The 19,112-nt window shown below is 40.6% G+C and overlaps 1 protein-coding gene across 2 annotated transcripts in view; it reads right to left on the reverse strand.

Moving 5' to 3' along the window:
* Positions 1 to 3,830: 3,830 nt before the first annotated feature.
* The window catches only part of LOC126816464 (galactose-3-O-sulfotransferase 2), a 33,979-nt gene continuing 18,697 nt past the window's right edge, over positions 3,831 to 19,112 (reverse strand). For both annotated transcript variants that reach the window (XM_050543068.2, XM_050543069.1), the window contains exons 2-4: positions 11,103 to 11,321; positions 9,321 to 9,367; positions 3,831 to 7,875 (exon numbers count right to left, since the gene is read on the reverse strand). In XM_050543068.2, the coding sequence (XP_050399025.1) occupies positions 6,654 to 7,875; positions 9,321 to 9,355 (1,257 nt within the window). In that variant the 5' untranslated portion in view covers positions 9,356 to 9,367; positions 11,103 to 11,321 and the 3' untranslated portion in view covers positions 3,831 to 6,653. The remainder of the gene's footprint in view (positions 7,876 to 9,320; positions 9,368 to 11,102; positions 11,322 to 19,112) is intronic.

The raw sequence follows: 19,112 nt of genomic DNA on the forward strand, positions 1-19,112 counted from the left end.
CATCACGTGACCTTCGGCCAAACCTGAAGTTAGCCTTATCAATTAGATCTAACCTGTTCTCAAGGTTTATATACTGCGTATGTTTATTGCGTATCGGTATTTATTATGTAAGCTGGTGAACTACGTAGAAAATCGAAAATTCTGGATAAAATACACATGTCTGTTTTTGTTACTTTCAAACATTTTCTGAGGTTAGGTTGCCCTACCTTAATAATAATCTAATACTACAGAGCATATGTGTAACAAAAATATTCATTTAACACTTAAAAAGAAAAATATTTTGTTATTCAGTAGACGAAAAACAACAAGGAAAAACAATTCTGCGCGGACTATATGCACCGGGAATCATGCATGGCGTCATTGCAGTCATCTTGTAACATAACATCAAACATCAAACATCACTCGGGAATTCAATGCGTCAAAGGAACGAGCATGCAAAGATTTTAATGTAGATCGTACAGGTAAAGGTAAAGCCTGAGGATTTTTTTTTGAAGATCTTCACCGTAAGTGAATTAACGAGAGCGTCGGATCAGGGATCATTAAAATTAATTTTCAAATGTGGATGAAAACTGATAACAGAAAAGTCTTTCACACGAGTTATCCCCCGTTAATTGATATGTGGACGCGAGTGAGTGTAGAAAGAGAGAGAGAGATAGAGAGGGTTCTTTGCGCGTAGGGTTCTTTGGCAATGGGAGGAAACCGGAGGACCCTTAGAAAACCCACGAGGTTGGACAGGCGACCCCACTCCTTGTCACGTACAACCGGGGAATCGAAACCGCACCAGTTGACTCAATGGTAGACCTTATGATACATTCGGCCATCCAACGGTTCAGACAAAATACAAATGACGGTGATTATGTCCTAAAAATATAAAGCAATGGAGTTATGTAAGAGCTAAATATGCCTAATGTAGATCTTTTGTTTGGCCTCACATGTTAAATAATTCATAAATTGGACATTTATTCACATGCCAAGCCCATAATCAACGCTCTAGACCATCGGATGCTTTTGATTTTCAACGTATTTATTAGACGCTGTTCCTTTCCAGACACTCTGTCCTCCACCCTGCATCATTGAAAAGGGGAAACCACACTGAAAGATCCCGGGGAACTTTCTCGGTCAACACCGGGAACCAAACCCGGACCCTATGGGTTGTGACCCAACGTCTGACTACTAATAATTGCTTGCATCCTCCTGTCCATGCAAACTCTGCTAAAGTTCTTCTCCATCCACTCCCAGGATTTTAACCCGGGACCTTCGAGGCGATAGTCAAGTGTCTCCCCTCCGTTACAAGGAACCAGAGGTGGGAACAAGCCCAGGAACCTCGAGGTCCGAGTCGAGTCCCAAGTCGCAACACCTCGAATCCGAGTCAAGTCCCAAGCCGCCGCCCATCGAGGCATTGTCGTTTACCAAGTTGCCGCATCTCGAGTCCCAAGTAGCAGACTGACATAAGTACCGGGTCGAGTCGAGTCCAAGTTCCGCCCAAGTCGCCATTTTATCAAATTAGTCAACACTTCATAGCGAATAAGTTATGAGCTTCACCGGGACTCGAGTCCTTAGCTTTGTGAAGTCCGAGTCAAGTCTCGAGTCGCGAGCTGGGTCTGCAACCAAGCCCCATATTATTATATACTATTCAAAAAAAAGTAGGGGATATTTGATTTTTATGTGTTATTAAAGTCACCTAATGAAACTGACGAAGAAACAAATGACAAAATGAAATGAAGTTCACATTCATCGATTTATTCCAAATGATCGTTAGACTAAGTAAGGCACAGACTGACCATTATAAGGGTAAAATGATACCCGGGGTCAAACAGCAAAGTTACCACAGCATCACAACCAAGTCAGTAACGGGTAAATCCTCCTCTGTTTGCCAAACAAGCATTGATCCGACGTGGCATACTCCTAATGAGACGTCTAAGGTCATTTTGGTCCAGATTGTCCCATTCCTGTTGCAACGCAGCAGCAAGTTCTTGGACATTGGCAGGACGTTGTTGACGTTGACGTAACCTCTGTCCAAGCATGTCCCGGACATGCTCGATGGGGGAGAGGTCGGGACTCAGTGCTGGCCAAGGTAATGTGGTGATGTTCTGTTGTTGGAGGTAACCTGTAACGATCCTGGCCCTGTGACATCTTGCGTTGTCATCCTGGAAGATGAAACGGCGGCCATGACGTCGTGCGAACGGCACAACATGGACTGCCAAGATGTTGTCCCGGTAGTACTGGCCTGTAACACGTCCTGCAACAACATGTAAAGCCGTTCTTCCAGCAACAGTGATGCCTCCCCACACCATAACAGAACCACCCCCAAATCGATCATGTCTGATGACGTTAACGTCTTGGAAGCGCTCGTTTCGACGACGCCACACCCTCCTACGTCTGTCCAAAAAATCAACAGTGAACCTTGACTCATCTGAAAACATCACATTGCTCCAGCGTCGATTATCCCAGTGTTGACGATCCCTACACCAACGACGTCTTGCCTGAATGTGATGATCTCTCAAGCAAGGGATCACGCGAGGACGTCGGGCGCGAAGGTGACCCCTATGCAGTCGATTCCGAATCGTCTGGCCACTCACTCTCACACCAGTGTCTGTTTGAAGACGAGCGCTGATCTGATTTGCTGTGATGACACGATTTCTCAAGGCCAAGGTACGGATAAATCGATCCTGGGCTTGAGTTGTCGCCCTTGGTCGACCTGAGCGTGGTCTGTCCTGTACAGATTGTGTATCACGGTATCTGGACCATAGTCTGCTTATGACAGACTGAGAAACATTCATCGTCCGCGCCACAACCGCCTGTGTTGTGCCGATCTGTAGCATGCCAAGGGCACGTAACCTTTCATTTTGGGTAAGCCGACGCATATCAAAATTTGTTTTCTGGTCACTAAAACAATTAAACTGATGTTTCCACCCTGGAATTTAATGCCACAATGACTGTAACATTCAAAGTCAGAGTCGTGCAAATCTTGGGTTGGACCCCCATGATGATCCCAAGCATCACCTGCATTCCATGCGGTAGCTATTGGTGCGTTTGGGCGTCACATGTAACTGGAAATGTTTCTTCTGTTAGGTTCTATAGTGACTTTTTTCGTAGTCATTTGCATATTTTAGTATTATGCCCCCAAAATCAAATATCCCCTACTTTTTTTGAATAGTATAGAACTATGTAGACGCCACCGAATATACCAACAAAACCGCTCCGAGTAACCAGGATATACCAATTAATGTGTCTCCTATATTGTGTAAGTGAACGTAACCCCAAAATAATCGACATAGACTGCCAGGCAAGTAAATGTACGCCCATAAAAGCTAAATCCTCTGGACAGTCGACAAGAGTTGTAGCATATTAACTTTTTAGATAATGGGGTCATTTACAAGACACTGGTATCAATTTAAGTCAAATCGTATGGTAACAAAGTGAAGCAGGGGACATAACTCCAGAAAGTCGATAGACGTCTCCGTTTTACTGATTTAAATTGTGTATATACATTTCATACAGATTCTATGGCAACTTTTCTCTTTTGGACTTCCAGAGGTCTCGTATGACAACTTCTGTCGTTTGGACTTTCAGAAACTTTTGCAAAGGGAAACAGGGGAAATAATTCATCACACGGATGAAACGATAGGCATAATGCTAGAAGTAATGAACGAAATTTGTTGAAATTAAAGATACTCTTTCGTCCCACTAATGTAAACAAATTTCGAAATGATCGGATGATAAAAATATAGTCATTACCGACGACAAAATACGACCGTATAAAGACGACATATCGCCAAATCCCTCTCTAAAATATTGCAAGCAATGTAAAACTACAAATAAAAACAAGATTTCTTTAAATGTAAATTTATTTGATGAAGACAAACATTTCTACGCGTACAGACAAGTTAAAATGAATAAAAAGCTGTTACATTTACACGCCCTGCATCCGTATCAACAGATACCGTCAAGTTTTTAAAACCTGACAAAACCGTTGTTATTGTTTCCTTTTGGCCCCACGAACGCCCCTTATACATATCAACAATCTGTGTACGTTTCAGCTTTAAATGCTTTCTTTTAAATATTTGGACTTTCCCTTTCGTCTCACGAATGGTCCATGCAAGTTTCGACTCTAAATGCTTTCTTTTATGATATGAACATTATTTAAAATATTTGGACCTTTCCCTTTCGTCTCACGAATGGTCCATAATACATGTGTAAGTTTCGGCTATAAATGTTGTCTGTTATAATAATAAAAGTACTTTATATATTTAAACACTTATATCAAGAATACCTACGAATGTTTCCAATAAATACAAAATATAAAAAATATATCACAAATACAATTTCATAAAATTCAAGATGATTTCTATGGACATGTACAAACACAGTGCAATTTAAAGATGCATTATGTAAGATTTATCTTCTGGTCGTTCCTGCTATAATAGTTCACAATTAGATAACGCTGGCTCGCTAGCCTGGAGGTCGGATGTTCGATCCCTGCATTGGCCGAGAAAGTTCATCGAGATTTTCCGACGTGGTTTCCCCTTGTCAGTGGTGCAGAAGTGGGGGTCTGACAAGGACAGCTGTCTAGTCCTTCCGATGAGACAAAAAAACGAGGTCCCGTGTATATATTGGAATGCACGTAAAAGACCCCCTGGCAGTTGGAATTCGATATAAGAGTAGGCGATAGTGCCGTTGCCCGGGCAAAATTTCCCTCATAGTACACTGTATGGCGTATGCCCGTCTTCATTAGCTCAGTACAGGAGCAGAACAATAGGACGTTAAACCCCATTTCATTTCATTACAATTAGATATTGCTATATGAATGTTATGAATATTTAAAACATTTGACAAAAAGTAGTGCTAAATATTCCATATTGTCATGCACCATTGCTACGATGATAAACGGAGTCTTGATTTTCAAGATTAACGGTTAACGAAGATGTGGGCGGGGGGCGGGTGGCGGGGGGCATTGTATAAGTCACTTGTTATCTTAGCCATCCGATGATAAAGAGGGTTATTTATGGGCTTGCCGTACATGTGAATAAAGAGATGGGTTTTAACGTCCACTCGACACAAACTAGGTCATTTCGGGACTAACACATGGTTCAATTTTATTTCAATAATTCGCTTGCGCGTAAGGGTCTTTAGCAGTGGGAGGAAACCGGAGGACCCGGAGAAAATCCACGAGGTTGGACAGGCGACCGTACTCCTTGCCACGTACAACCGGGGAATAGAAACCCCGTCAGTTGACTCAATGACAGACTGTATGAATAAAAGTTTAGATAATAATTTATATAACATTTGAAGCCAGAAAACGGAACTGCAATAGAACGATTTAGCTCTTACATAATGCATCTTTAAGGAGGCAGAAGGAATTGAAAAATCGTTACACAGCCATTAAAGCAGCGTTTCAAATAAATTCATGATAATGGGGTCTTGATTGATACATATTATTATTTTAACAATAAATAAGTTTTATAAAACAAAAATCCCTTTGTTAAATGAACAGACTGATAAACCATTAGGACTCCCATGAACCGTTGTGGACTATGATTACCATGTTAAATGAATAGGCAGATAAACCATTAGGACTCCCATGAATTGTTTTGGACTATGATTACCATGCTAAATGAATAGGCAGATATGATCAAATGAAAGCATTAGTTTGCCACAATGGAATATAATATTCCATGAAAGGTTGCCAGACAATGAAACATACACCAACAGCAGCTAAGTTGTCCAGCAGTCGACAAGGGTTGTCGGGTATTTATTCTGTTGCAGGACGTATACCACCCTAATGACCACGTAAAACCGGGGCGACGTCCTTACTGCGAATGTACAGCGACCAGAAAATGCACGAGGTCGCCGGCAAACGTGAACACAACGCAAGAAAATGTCCCAAAAATATTACAAACTTGAAAAAAGTCGCGTTCTTACAGCTTTTCAGGTCAGATCGCAGAACCTTGACATTTGTTTTGAACATGCTCAAAACAAACGCTGTGACTCGGCGATCATGGGGGACAATTGTGAGCACGCCTTTACCACGCTTATAGCGATCTTGAAGCGCTCTATGACCATTTTCCGTCGCCATAGCGTCACCACAGTAAGGACGCCACTGCGGTCTGACGGGGGTATTACCATTCAGATTAAGTAATTCTTGAAGACCCGATGTCCATATGATATGCTTTACAAACCAGACACCAATTAGATTAACGACCACACTTCACCGTGTTTTAACTTTTGAAAAAAGAATTTACCATAACTATAACCGAGTAGGCAATCAATCTGATCAAAATTTCCTTTTACTTGTCTTTACTACACTAGGATCTAGAAAAGTTGTTATATAAGCCGCGTTCTTGTTTAAAAGAAGGATTAGCCAATGAAACGATCTGTTACGACAATTTCTTGGCGTGCGATGCACGGAACTGTGGGTAAGCCACTAGAAACATCAGCGCTGATTAACTGATCAATGTCTGACGCCATAGGTCAAAAGCCGCTCGTATGACCCCTGAGGCGACCTTTCACTACAACCGGCTAGATCTTCATGTAGTGTAGACCATCGGAAGTATAAAAAAAATCAAAAACACGAAATATTAGTACTCAATCAGATTAAATCGTCCCTGGTGATCCGACGCCTGTGAGATATTTTTTTTTACCAAGCACCTACATCATCTGTGTTTTAACTTTTTAGTGGCGTAATCGTAAACCCAACTCGAATTTTTGTGAAGAAGGTGTGTAACTTTATCCTTGAATTTAAACATATAGTCGCGTTTCATGTTTTCGATAAGATTTAATTCCGCGGTTAACATTATTTGACAATCCTTTTTAGTGATGGTAATATCCGAACTCCAGTTCGTTGCTTGTAAAATTAAATCCACACTTGATCGCTTAAATTTATTTTGCTGACAATAATCCGTCATCAGCTTGCGGAGATATCGGAATGTTCGAACTTCTTGAAAGAATGTGGCTCCTTGGTCATACACCTTTTTCCAGAAAACGTCATAAAAGTACTGATATAGGGCATAATCGGCTTTAGCCCACTGTTGATGTGCCAGTTTGTCGTCGACGGAAATGTTTAATTGGGCCTTATATTTGGAAAATGTATTACTTGATATGTACAGAACGTCCTTTAAGGCCCAGTTTAAGGTCCTTTTCAATAAAATCACAGATTCGTCAAAATATTCGGCAAGCATGACCAAATCAAATTCTTTACTAAGACTCTTTAAGAAGTCGTCGAGGTACGTCATGTTTTTAAAACTAACATCCGGGTAACCCAGATCGAGGCTCATTCGATTGTTGGTGAAAGAATACCACGGGTTGGCCGGTTCATATTTACGCGGATTGGAAAGAAATTCGTGGACTGGGTTTGCACTGGTGAAGTTTTTCAGATAATTAACGGGGTAAACATAACGGTAAAACATAAAGCCGGATACGAATTGTTCAAACGGTTCACGCAGTATCGTCACATATTTGGTATCAGACGGGAAAAAAGATGCTATAGCCGTTCGATTATAAATCACGTGATTACACAAGATGTCGTATTTCCCGGTAATGGAGGGTAGTACATCTCGCTTGGACACAGTTCCTAGTTCATTTATACAGTTGTATCTCCTTGGCAACATGATTGTTAAATTTCTGCTTAATCCATATCTTAACATAACATTCATCACAGTTGTACTGGCGGCTTTGTGAACTTTAATGAATACCACGTGATTTGACGGCTTATTCTCACACGTCACACAGTCAGTGACATCATTGTAGTTGCTGGCTTCCTGTATAATGGCTATGGGGGCCGCCATGATAGAATGCATCCCAGATGTTCCAAGTCTTCCGGTAAACAGGGCCAGACCACTTAGGAGAAATAAAGCTAAAATGTACCATCGCCATTTACTGAAATGAAAATAAATATTCAAGCTGAGCAACAAAAGGAGAATATACGCAAGGGGATCACGTGTCCACTTCAACCACAGTATGTTATTTCGAGATTAACCCATCTGATCAAAGCACAGATCCTATTTCGTTTCGTTTTTTTATAGTTCAAAATTTCGTTTTACCTGTCTTTACTACACTAGGATCTGAAAGAGTTGTTCTGGATGATGTGAGGGATTAGCCAATGAAACGGTCTGTTACGGCGAGTTTTGGGCGTGAGGTGCACGGTACTGTGCGTAGACCACTAGAAACGCCAACGCTGATTGATTAATCAATATCTGACATCATAAGGTCAAAAGTAGCTCGTATGAATCCTGACGCGACCTTCCACTACAACCGGTAAGATCTCCATGTAGTGTAGGTCATCGAAAGTATACAAAAATCGAAACGAAATATAGATCTGTAAATCAGATTGGGGATTAACATGGGAAACCTATAATTCGCTTAAGCGTATGGGTATTTAATGGGGAATCCAGATAAATGAAATGGGGTTTAACGTCCTACTGTTCTGCTCCGACTGGGCTAATGAAGACGGACATACACCATACGGTCTGCTATGAGGGGAATTTGGCCCAGACAGCGGCGCCACGGTCTACTCTTGTATCGAATTCCAACAGCCAAGGGATTATTTACGTGCACGCCAATGTGTACACCCGGCCTCGGTTTTACGTTCCATGAGAGCGACTAGACAGCTGTCCTTTTCAGGCACTCAGTGCTGCACTACTGACAAAGGGAAACCACGCCGGAAAATCCCGAGGAACTTTCTCGGCCAACACCGGTAGTGAACCCGAAAACTAGCCAGCGTCTTACTCACTTAGCTATCATGGCTCCGAATACAGACAAAACCCACGATGTTTCACACACTACCCTACTCCTGGTCACGAACACAAATGTGGGATCCCAAACAAACTTGCTTCGGTAAAAGCTTTCAGAGCTGAAATCGCACGCACAAGACGACAACACGTGGCATCATCACATAACACTAAAGAAAACATGCAAAGAAAGGACGGTCCGACACCCATTGTAGATTTCTTATTGTAAAAATACATTTATTTCAATAATTGGCTTGCGCGTAGAGACTTTACCTGCGGGAAATGAAATGAAATGGGGTTTAACGTCCTACTGTTCTGCTCCGACTCGGCTAATGAAGACGGACATACGCCACACAGTGTGCTATGAGTGAAATGTTGACCGGGCATCGGCACTATGACTTACTCGTATATCGAATTCCAACTGCCAAAGGATCTTTTACGTGTATGCCAATGTGCACACGAGCTCGGTTTTTAGTCCCATCCGAACGACTAGACATCTGTTCTTGTCAGCCCCTATCCGTCCTGCACCAATGACAAGGGGAAACTAAGACTTACAAGATAGTGAGAAATGATAATGTAAAACTGACTGCTTACCTTCTCTGCCAAAATCGACAGAATGGTTTTGTCATAATGTCTCACATCTGAAAATAAAATAAAGATAAAATTAGTTACGCTAGTACGTAGAGGTGGGAAAATGACCAAATGATGACGTCAAGTGAAAATAGGGTGCTAATTAAAGGAGCTAAATCGCTAATATTTGGGACCCGGAAATAGACGCAAATAAGTCGCAACACATATAATAATGTAATATGAATGTATATAAACTGATTTACATTCAATCGTTTCCGTTTTTACTCTAATTTCAAATCAGTTATGTTCGACGAAATGCGCCAGAAGTCTCAATCGAATGGCAATCTTTAGCGTCTGGTTATTCCAGTCCACACCTATTGTATTTATTGCTTTAGTTATGCTCTCCAGATAAGAATATGAGTCACCATTTGATATGACTTGTGGAATATGTCTAGCCTCGTTCTTCGAGTCCCTTGTTACATATGGCGCTGAAACGCATTCTGGTACACGATTGGTGTACAAATGGTAAAGCCCATCTTTTCTCGGTAAGATCACAACATCAATGTTGATTTAAATTGACAAATAATTCGTGGTTTTAATGTCGGAGACTTTGGGTGATATTGAGTTAGAGACTTGGCTACTGTAAAATAGCATATTTAGGTAAACATCACACTTATAATATAAAACACAGGACATATCCAAAAAACTCCTCTGAAGTATGGCTGTATGATAAGAACTTCACAACGAACGAAATTGATATTTCACCATATTGCTGCAAAGACACAAAGATGATATCTCCTGAAAAATCCCTTTCGCAGCCGCGGTTGAACCCAGAGGCCCCTGGTTAGTGAACCAGCACCCTATTCACTGAGCCACCCCAACTAACTGAAAGTTAAATTGTGAGACCTATATGTCGTACAGCATGCGCACAGTCAATAGCTTTAATGGGTATCAGTAGTTTTAAAACGGATGATGGATAGGTGTGGCCTAGTAGTGATAAAACATGTGCACATGTGCACGGATGATGGATAGGCCTAAAAATTCAGGCTTTGTCAACAATGTAATTTACGGCCTTGTATTTACATCACCTTTCGTGAGTTTTGTTTACTTTGCAAGACTTTTCGATATTGAACAAGAAGAAAAACATTGAAATAACTTAATGGATTACGTCGTGTTAAACGTCAATTGTACTCGTCACTAGATCTTCAAATCGAAATTTTACGAATTCTTTAAAACAAGTATTTTTTGATTCCACAGCTACTTCTTATTTTATTGGGGCGGGGGGGGGGGTGTGTGGGGTAAATGGCCGGCCGAATGGTTAGCACTTGCGCGCTGTATCATAATGTCTGTTATTGAGTCAGCTGTTGTGGTTTCGATTCCCGGGTTGTACGTGACAAGCGGTAGGGTCGTCGCCTGTCCGACCTTGTAGGTTTTCTCCGGGTCCTCTAGTTTCTTCGCACTGTTAAAGATCCCTACGCGCAAGCGAATTACTGTAATAAAATTGTACCATGTCTTAGTCCCAACTATTGAAATAAAATTGGACCATATGTTAGTCCACAATTGACCTAGTTTGTGTTGAGACAATCCCCCATCCTCTCTCTCTCTCTCTCTCTCTCTCTCTCTCTCTCTCTCTCTCTCACTCTCTCTCTCACTCTCTCTCAATCTCTCTCTCTCTCTCTCTCATCTATCCCCTCTCTCTCTCCCCCTCTCTCTCTCTCACTCTCACTCTCTCTCTCTCTCTCTCTCACTCTCTCTCTCTCTCTCTCTCTCACTCTCTCTTACTAGTTCTGAGTAACCAATACTTACGGAATGCACAAACAGGAACTAAACCAACGCCATATATGGTCAACTTGCATGACAATAAATTCCATCTCTTGAACAAAACTGATACATAGTTATGCGCCGTCTTCCACAATTACCTACTACCGTTGATCTAAACAATATCTCGTTCGTGTACTCCGTACGTTTCACATTTTGTAGAGTGCGATTATCTGTTTCATCACATGAAGTTAAAATTCCAACAAACTGAAAATAAAAATCACAACAGACTTGAAACCTGAACAACCGGAAGGGAAGAACGTTTGTTTATTTGTTTGTTTTTTTTTTATAAAAATAGCAGCTTTGTATAATCGTCGATATGCAAATATTTATTTTTTGAACTCTCAAGTTGACGATAAACAGTTTCCACAATGAACAACTGTAACAAACGACCGATTTTTAGGTTTGTTTTTTAAAACAACTAGTCTTATATAATTGTCGATATGCATCTCATACCGTGGCTAGGTGGTTAAGACGCTGGCTCGCTAGCCTGGAGGTCGGGTGTTCGATCCCTGCATTGGCCGAGAAAGTTCATCTGGATTTTCCGACGTGGTTTCCCCTTAGTAAGGGGTGCATAACGGGGTTCCTGACAAGGACAGCTGTCTAGTCCTTCGGATGAGACGAAAAACCGAGGTCCCGGTTATACATTAGAATACACGTAAAAGATCCCTTGGCAGTTGGAATTCGATATAACAGTAGGCGATAGTGCCGCTACCCGGGCAAAATTTCCCTCATAGCACACTGTATGCCGTATGCCCGTCTTCATTAGCCCAGGTTAGGAGCAGAACAGTAGGACGTTAAACCCCATTTCATTTCATTTGCATCTTATACCAATGTTTATTTCGGTTGACGTTTTAAAGTTTCCTCTCTGAACCTACCGACGAATGAAGGTAACTAACTGAACCGCGTGAATGGTTGAAGGAACAAACAAACCAAGTTCATATATAAACAGAGTATAATGAACAAACAGACGTGATTGGTTATAATCTGGCACATGTTGAAAACTGTTTTTATATTCTACATTTATAAAGACTGTGTTTTCATGATTTTACATATTCTTACTGACTCCATCATACAGATTCCCACTGATGTTACTAATTTCTATTGTCTTCATCATGGGGGGGGGGGGGGGGGGGGGGGGGGGGGGTGGATGGCTGAATGGTTAGCGTGCGCGCGCTGTATCATAAAGTCTGTCATTGAGTCGACTGGCGTGGTTTCGAATCCCCGGTTGTAGTGGCAAGGGGTAAGGTCGCCTGTCCAACCTCGTGGGTTTTCGCCGGGTCCTCCGGTTTCCTCCCACTGCTAAAGACCCCTACGCGCAAGCAAATTAGTGAAATAAAATTAAACCATATGTTAGTCCCGAAATGACCTAGTTTGTGTCGAGTGGACGTTAAACCCAATTTCTCTCTCTCTCTCTGTCTTCATCATGTTACAGATTCCCATTGACTTTATGATGTTACTAATTTCTATTGACTTCATCATGTTACAGTTTCCTACTGACTTTATTAGTAAGTGCGGGGGGGGGGGGGCGAGGCTGCACCACTCGGCAAACCTCGGCAGATGATTCCGTTACTCTACATCTAGCCTCTGTTGTATGACGGTAAGTGATATGTACCTACGCCTATACAATTGCGATGCGGCACCGGTTTACTTATTAGAAAAACTTGCCGCTTTTAAAAAGAAGTTATAAAAATCGCGTCGTTGAAAGCGTGTGTAGAATTTACAGTGCAAAGTTGTCCTTGTTTGAAGAAAATCGGATGAACTTGAAAGAAAAACAGTTTCAGACTTTGAAATATTTGTATGATATTCTGCAAAGGCGTCGTCATGGACAACGCCGTTGGTAATCCGGGAACTTGAAAGTAGTTCCAATGGCGGACGTCGTCATACAGCCGAGGCTAGATGTAGGGTACTGGAATCTGCTGAGGTTTGCCGAATGAGGGCTGCACCACACATAATTACACAAAACAAAACTATGGACAAGACACAATACGCTGAAATCACAAACAAATGTACAATCAAATTAAGTGAATGGATCCGTGGGCTAGCCATAAGCGTCCACTGCACTGTATAGTCTGTGACACAGACTTCACTCAAAATTCAAAAAGCCAAACAATCAGGAATATAACCCAGAGAAAAACATTGTATAATACTAGTACGAGTCATGATCTGTTATATGTAACATGAAATATGAATGTAAGCAATGAAATGAAATGAAATGTAATGGGGTTTAACGTCCTACTGTTTTGCTAGTGAAGACGGTCATACGCCATAAAGTGTGCTATAAGGGAAATAAAACATTAAGTAACCATATTGGTATGGGCTATGTTATAGTGAGACACATTTTAATTGTTCAAAAGAATTGAGGGATATTGACTATAAAGTATAGGCATATGTTCCATTTATCACAAAAAAAACCCCAGAGGAAAAACCAACACTACTGAATACAAAGAAGCAAACCGAGAAAGTGCAAATCATCTAGAAGAGATTCATTTGCTAACTGAATGACGTGACGTAAAAGGTTGTCAATGACGTTACAAATTCCTATTGCCTATGTCTTTAAATCTACCACACACGACAGTAAAAATCCATTCATGGGTGAGATTTTGAATATGAACATTGCATTTTAATACCTAAATATGTATATTTGGTCGTGAGGCGATTTTCTACCCGATTTGAAATCCAAACCAATCCAATTAGCTGGAATGGAATATACAGTTTAACGACTCGCCAGCATAATACTCAGGTCACGTGTTCCAGGGACGACTATTTTGCCTGAAATCGAAGAAAAACAGATATAAACGCCGCTGTCCGGACAAATTCTTCTAATTCGTCAAAATAGACCTGAAAATAACCACCAACTCTATTCCTTTCTATTTCTAATAAAATCGAATCTCAACATCTACAGCTAATCTCAACATCTATAGCGAATCTCAACATCTATAGCGAATCTCAACATCTATAGCTAATCTCAACTTCTGTAGCTAATCTCAACATCTATAGCGAATCTCAACAAATTTCATCTTAACAAACCTAATTTAAAAAAAAATTGGAAAAATTGAACTAAATGATTTGAAAAGCCTAACGTAAACCTTTTCAAATGTGACTTGGATTTAAAAATATTTTCGAACCCTCTGGACAAGTAAAATAGGATGTAATGGATAATTTACACAACAGGTAGGGCACCTAAACATTTAGTACTTAGAATAAGGCCATTATTTATTTTTTGGAGCTGTCAAGCCAGCAAGAGTGTTATTGTCCCTTGAAGGCCTAAAGAAAGACCTGCAATAAGCATTTTAGCTCTTGAATAATACCTATTTAAGTAACCCTCTCTCCATATTTCCTAACTATCCGTAATTGTTCTTTAATCCGCGTACTGCCTGGTTCTAAAGTCATACAATTTTGTAAACGTTAGAAAGAGAACATGGTGGCATAAAGCTAATATTTAAACATAAATTACAACATTTTCTCTTTGCAATATAGCAAAGTCTTTTGTAAACAAAATAAGTAAACGAGACACGTTGAAGTATGTAGCCTGTCAAATAAATGAATGGGGTTTAACGTCCTGCTGTTCTGCACTACTCGGCTATTGAAAGCGCAGGGGCGGATCCAGCCCCCCCCCCCCCGCTCAGCTACATACAAAATTTGTATAACAACACTTTTTAAGAGAAAGGTGTCACGGTCGTGTGCTTTATCCTTTATCATCAGTTGGTGGAATGGGATGGGCATTCAAAGTGTGAGATAATGATATAGACAAATGTGATATCACAATTAAGGCTTTGCATTAATGAAATTGAATCATAATGTGATCATATTTATTCATAATAAAAATGGACGTCAAAAGGGGTGTTGGATTGCTCTCTTTAAAAAGCTCAATGTGTATGTATAGATGCCAAAATGACGACAGAGACCATGTATTTCTCAAACATTTTCAAGGACACCCCCACCCACTCTCCAAAGATACATTGTCTCGGGTACCAGGCAAACCCACTCCTGTAACAATTCCTGGATCCGCCCCTGACGGGCATACGCTACACAGTGTACTGTAAGGTTGTTTTTTATTTTTACCCGAACTGTGTCGTTTCATACTTGTCAGTGATGCAGGGCGGGGGGCCTGACAAGGACAGCTGTCTAGTTGTTCGGATGGGACGAAAAACCAAGGTCCTGTGTACACATTGGCGTGCACGTAAAAAGATCCCTTGACAGTTGGAATTCGATATAAGAGTAGGCCGTAGTACCGCTGTCCTGGCAAAATTTCCCTCATAGCACACTGTATGGCGTATGGCCGTCTTCATTAGCCCAGTTTAGGAGCAGAACAGTAGGACGTTAAACCCCATTTCATTTCATTTCATTTCATCCCCACTACTCTTCCACGAATTCTAATTCCCAAGGGGGGGGGGGGGTGGATGGCCGAATGGTTAGCACGTGCGTGCTGTATCATACGGCCTGTCATTGAGTCAACTAGCGTGGTTTCGAATCCCCGGTTGTACGTGACAAGGCGTAGGGTCGCCTCTACAATCTCGTGGGTTTTCTCCGGGTCCTCCGGTTTCCTCCCACTGCTAAAGACCTCTACGCGCAAGCGAATTATGGAAATAAAATTGAACCATGTTAGTCCCGAAATGACCTAGTTTGTGTCGGGTGGACGTTTAATCCCATCTCTCTCTCTCCCTCTCTCTCTCACTCACTCTTCTGTGAATTCCAATTCTCAGGGATGTTTTTACGTGCACACCCTTTGATTGTTTTAGGATCAAGGCAAGTTGTTTTAACAGCGGTTGATCTGTGTATATCTTGTTTAAACAAGACCAGTCATGTAAATTATATTTTAACAAGTTGATATTTAAATTGGTTCTGTCCACATATCTTGGTGTGTGCAAACATTTGTGACAAGTTTACATTGCTAGCAGAATCAATTTTTTTTCTTTTATGGAAGCTTTCTGGGGTTTTTTTTAACCATGGTTTTCGACATAAAGTTTAGGTAGCGAACTAAAATGAAAGGAAATGAAATTGGGTTTAACGTCCTACTGTTCAGTGGGCTGTTTCATGAAATTTTAACTTAGATAAAATCCAAATTTTAGTAATTTGATTGGGCAATATTAGATTGATTTTAGTGCTTAGCCAATCAAAATTGCAATATCTACTAAAATTTGGATTTTATCTTTAGTTAAGATTTCGAGAAACAAGGTCCTGCTACTATACTAGGCTAATGAAGACGGACATACGCCATACAGTGTGCTATGAGGGAAATTTTGCCCTGGCAGCAGCATTATGACCTACTTTTATATTCAATTCCTAACTGCCAAGGGACCTTTTACGTGCACGGCAAAGTATACACGGGACCTCGTTTTTTTTATCCCATCCGAACGACTAGACAGGTGTCCTTGATCTAAAATCAAGACACAAGTGTAAACTTTCAAACCACAATAACTTAGTTTGAATAATGTTGAGACACGACCCCGAGTTCACAAAGCATTCCCAGACTTTCGTTAAGAATTTACTCAAAATTGTTCACTTTAATTTAACTAAAATATAGCTCTTTACAAAACTTTTAATGTTTTAATGTATCAAATACATCAATAAGAAACTTTGCGCAAAGTTTGGTGTTTCTCGATCAAAAATATTTCTCATAAACAGTGATTGAAATTTGAGTAAATTCTTAACTTAAGTCTGAGAATGCTTTGTTAACTCGGGGCCTGATTGTTTTATTATATTATATTGAAAGGACTTTTGATGATATATGTTCTATTTTTAGCCTTTATCGACATTAGACGGCAGTCGTCAAATATATTACCGCTACAGAACCGTAAATAGAGGAAACGCTGCACATGTTTCTAACAGAAAGTTTATTTTACAATAAATACCAAGGCAGGTTAAATCCACGCCATCTATTCCGTGACTGTATTTGCTATCGTCTCAAAAACATTGATTACAATACGGTACAATGCTTGTACACTAAAAATATCTCCCACATCGCCGAGTGATAGTTGTTGCTATGGTTACTGTATTCAGGCCTCACGAGAGCAGGGTGCTACAACTCATTTCCAGGCGCCATTTTCGGGTCCTAACTATGACGCCATAAAAACTATGACGCCATGGCGTCATACAGTTTTAGGTTAATTAACAAAACGTTTTATTTTTTTTTTGCATTATTATAGGCGGGGATGGATAATGTTTTACCCTAAACAAAATTGCAAAAGAAACCAATGCAGTTCAGGGAAGTAACTAGCTCAGAGCAAAGAGGGGGGGGGGGCGGGAAGTGTTCCCAGGGGTGCGAGAGAGAGAGAGAGAAATGGGGTTTAAGTCCACTCGACACAAACTAGGTCATTTCGGGACTAACATATGGTTTAATTTTATTTCAATAATTCGCTTGCGCGTATGGGTCTTTAGCAGTGGGAGGAAACCGGAGGACCCGGAGAAAACCCACGAGGTTGGACAGGCGACCCTACTCCTTGTCACGTACAACCGGGGATTCGAAACCACGCCAGTCGACTCAATGATAGACTTTATGATACAGCGCGCGCACGCTAACCATTCAGCCATCCAACCCCCGGTGCTGTAAAATGGACGGACAATGTGTATCTCTCAGGGGTGCTGTAATATGGAATGACAATGTGTATCTATTGTTTTTATGGTCGACAATTTTTTCACAGACGGGGGGGGGGGGGGGGTGCAGTTTGGTTTAATGATAAAATCATACTCAAAATTAAATTCAATATGGTGGTCTTCAGGAATTTTCGGAGACCGATATCTTGTAATTAGCCTAGTGTGTTTTAGAGGTGGGAGGATAAATAATTTATTTGTAAATTCCTCAAACACAGAGTGGTTATGCAAGCGAAATATGTCGCAAAATCGAATTTGACAAATATTAATTTAAAAAAAAGTACATTTTTCATATCGTGCCGGACATCTCTTTCAAAATGGCTGCCAAATTTGGTAATATGATTCCATTTAAAGGGTATATAAAAGATAATTATTTAGGTACATATTATATCTTTAAAACACATCCTTTCTTTTCGGAAAAAAACCCAATGCCTTTCCCAAGGTCATTTGATAGTTTAGGTGATCAGCTCTCAACACCGTTTTGATATGATATGTCTTCTCAATGAATGGTGTGGGGAGTATACTTAAAGGAGCTAACATTTGGGACTTAGAAATCGACAAGAGTGGGTCGCAACGCATATAATACTGTAATATGAATGTATATAAACTGATTTACATTCAATGGTTTCCGTTTTTACTCCAATTTCAAACCGGTTATGTTGGGCGAAATAAGCGAGCAGTCTCAAGCGAGTGCAAATTTCTAGCGTCTGGTTATTCCAGTCTACATACGCCGTTTGATTTGGTGCAATGTGTCTAGTCTCGTCCCTCGAGTCTCTTGATACAACTGGGACTGAAGCGCATTATGGTACACGATTCGTGTACCAATGGTAAAATGTTTATTTTGTCTTAAATATTGGATATCAAAAGCCCATCTTTTTTCCGGCAAGATCACAACATGAATGTTGATTTAATTTGACAAATAAATCGTGTTTTCAATGTTGAAGATTTTGGATGATATTGAGTTAGAGACTTAGCTACTTTAATTAGACGATTGGATTGCAGGTTATAACAGCTACACACCTTTAACGAAAACGACGAAAAAGAAAGGAGGATTATAGCCAGCGAAATACGAGTAAGGTGGCAAGACATTTATACCAAACATGTTATAATATCTACATCTACTATATTGTATACTCGCTGGAATATATTATTACTTGAATGGTAAACGTTTATTTGGCTAAATGTTTGTCTTGATTTGAAATTGGATAGCCACTCTGACTCAGTGTGTAAGAGGCAGGCTCGCACAGCAACGGACAACGTATAGTCGTCTGAATGGGACGAAAACCCGACACTCCATGTATATTTAGCGAACATGTATATACCTTATCAATTGGAATTCGATATAAGGGTAGGCCGAAGCGCCGCTGTCGGACCACAATTTCCCTCATCGCACACTGTATGGCA

Source organism: Patella vulgata, chromosome 3 (genome assembly GCF_932274485.2).
Source record: "Patella vulgata chromosome 3, xgPatVulg1.2, whole genome shotgun sequence".
NCBI lineage: Eukaryota > Metazoa > Mollusca > Gastropoda > Patellidae > Patella > Patella vulgata.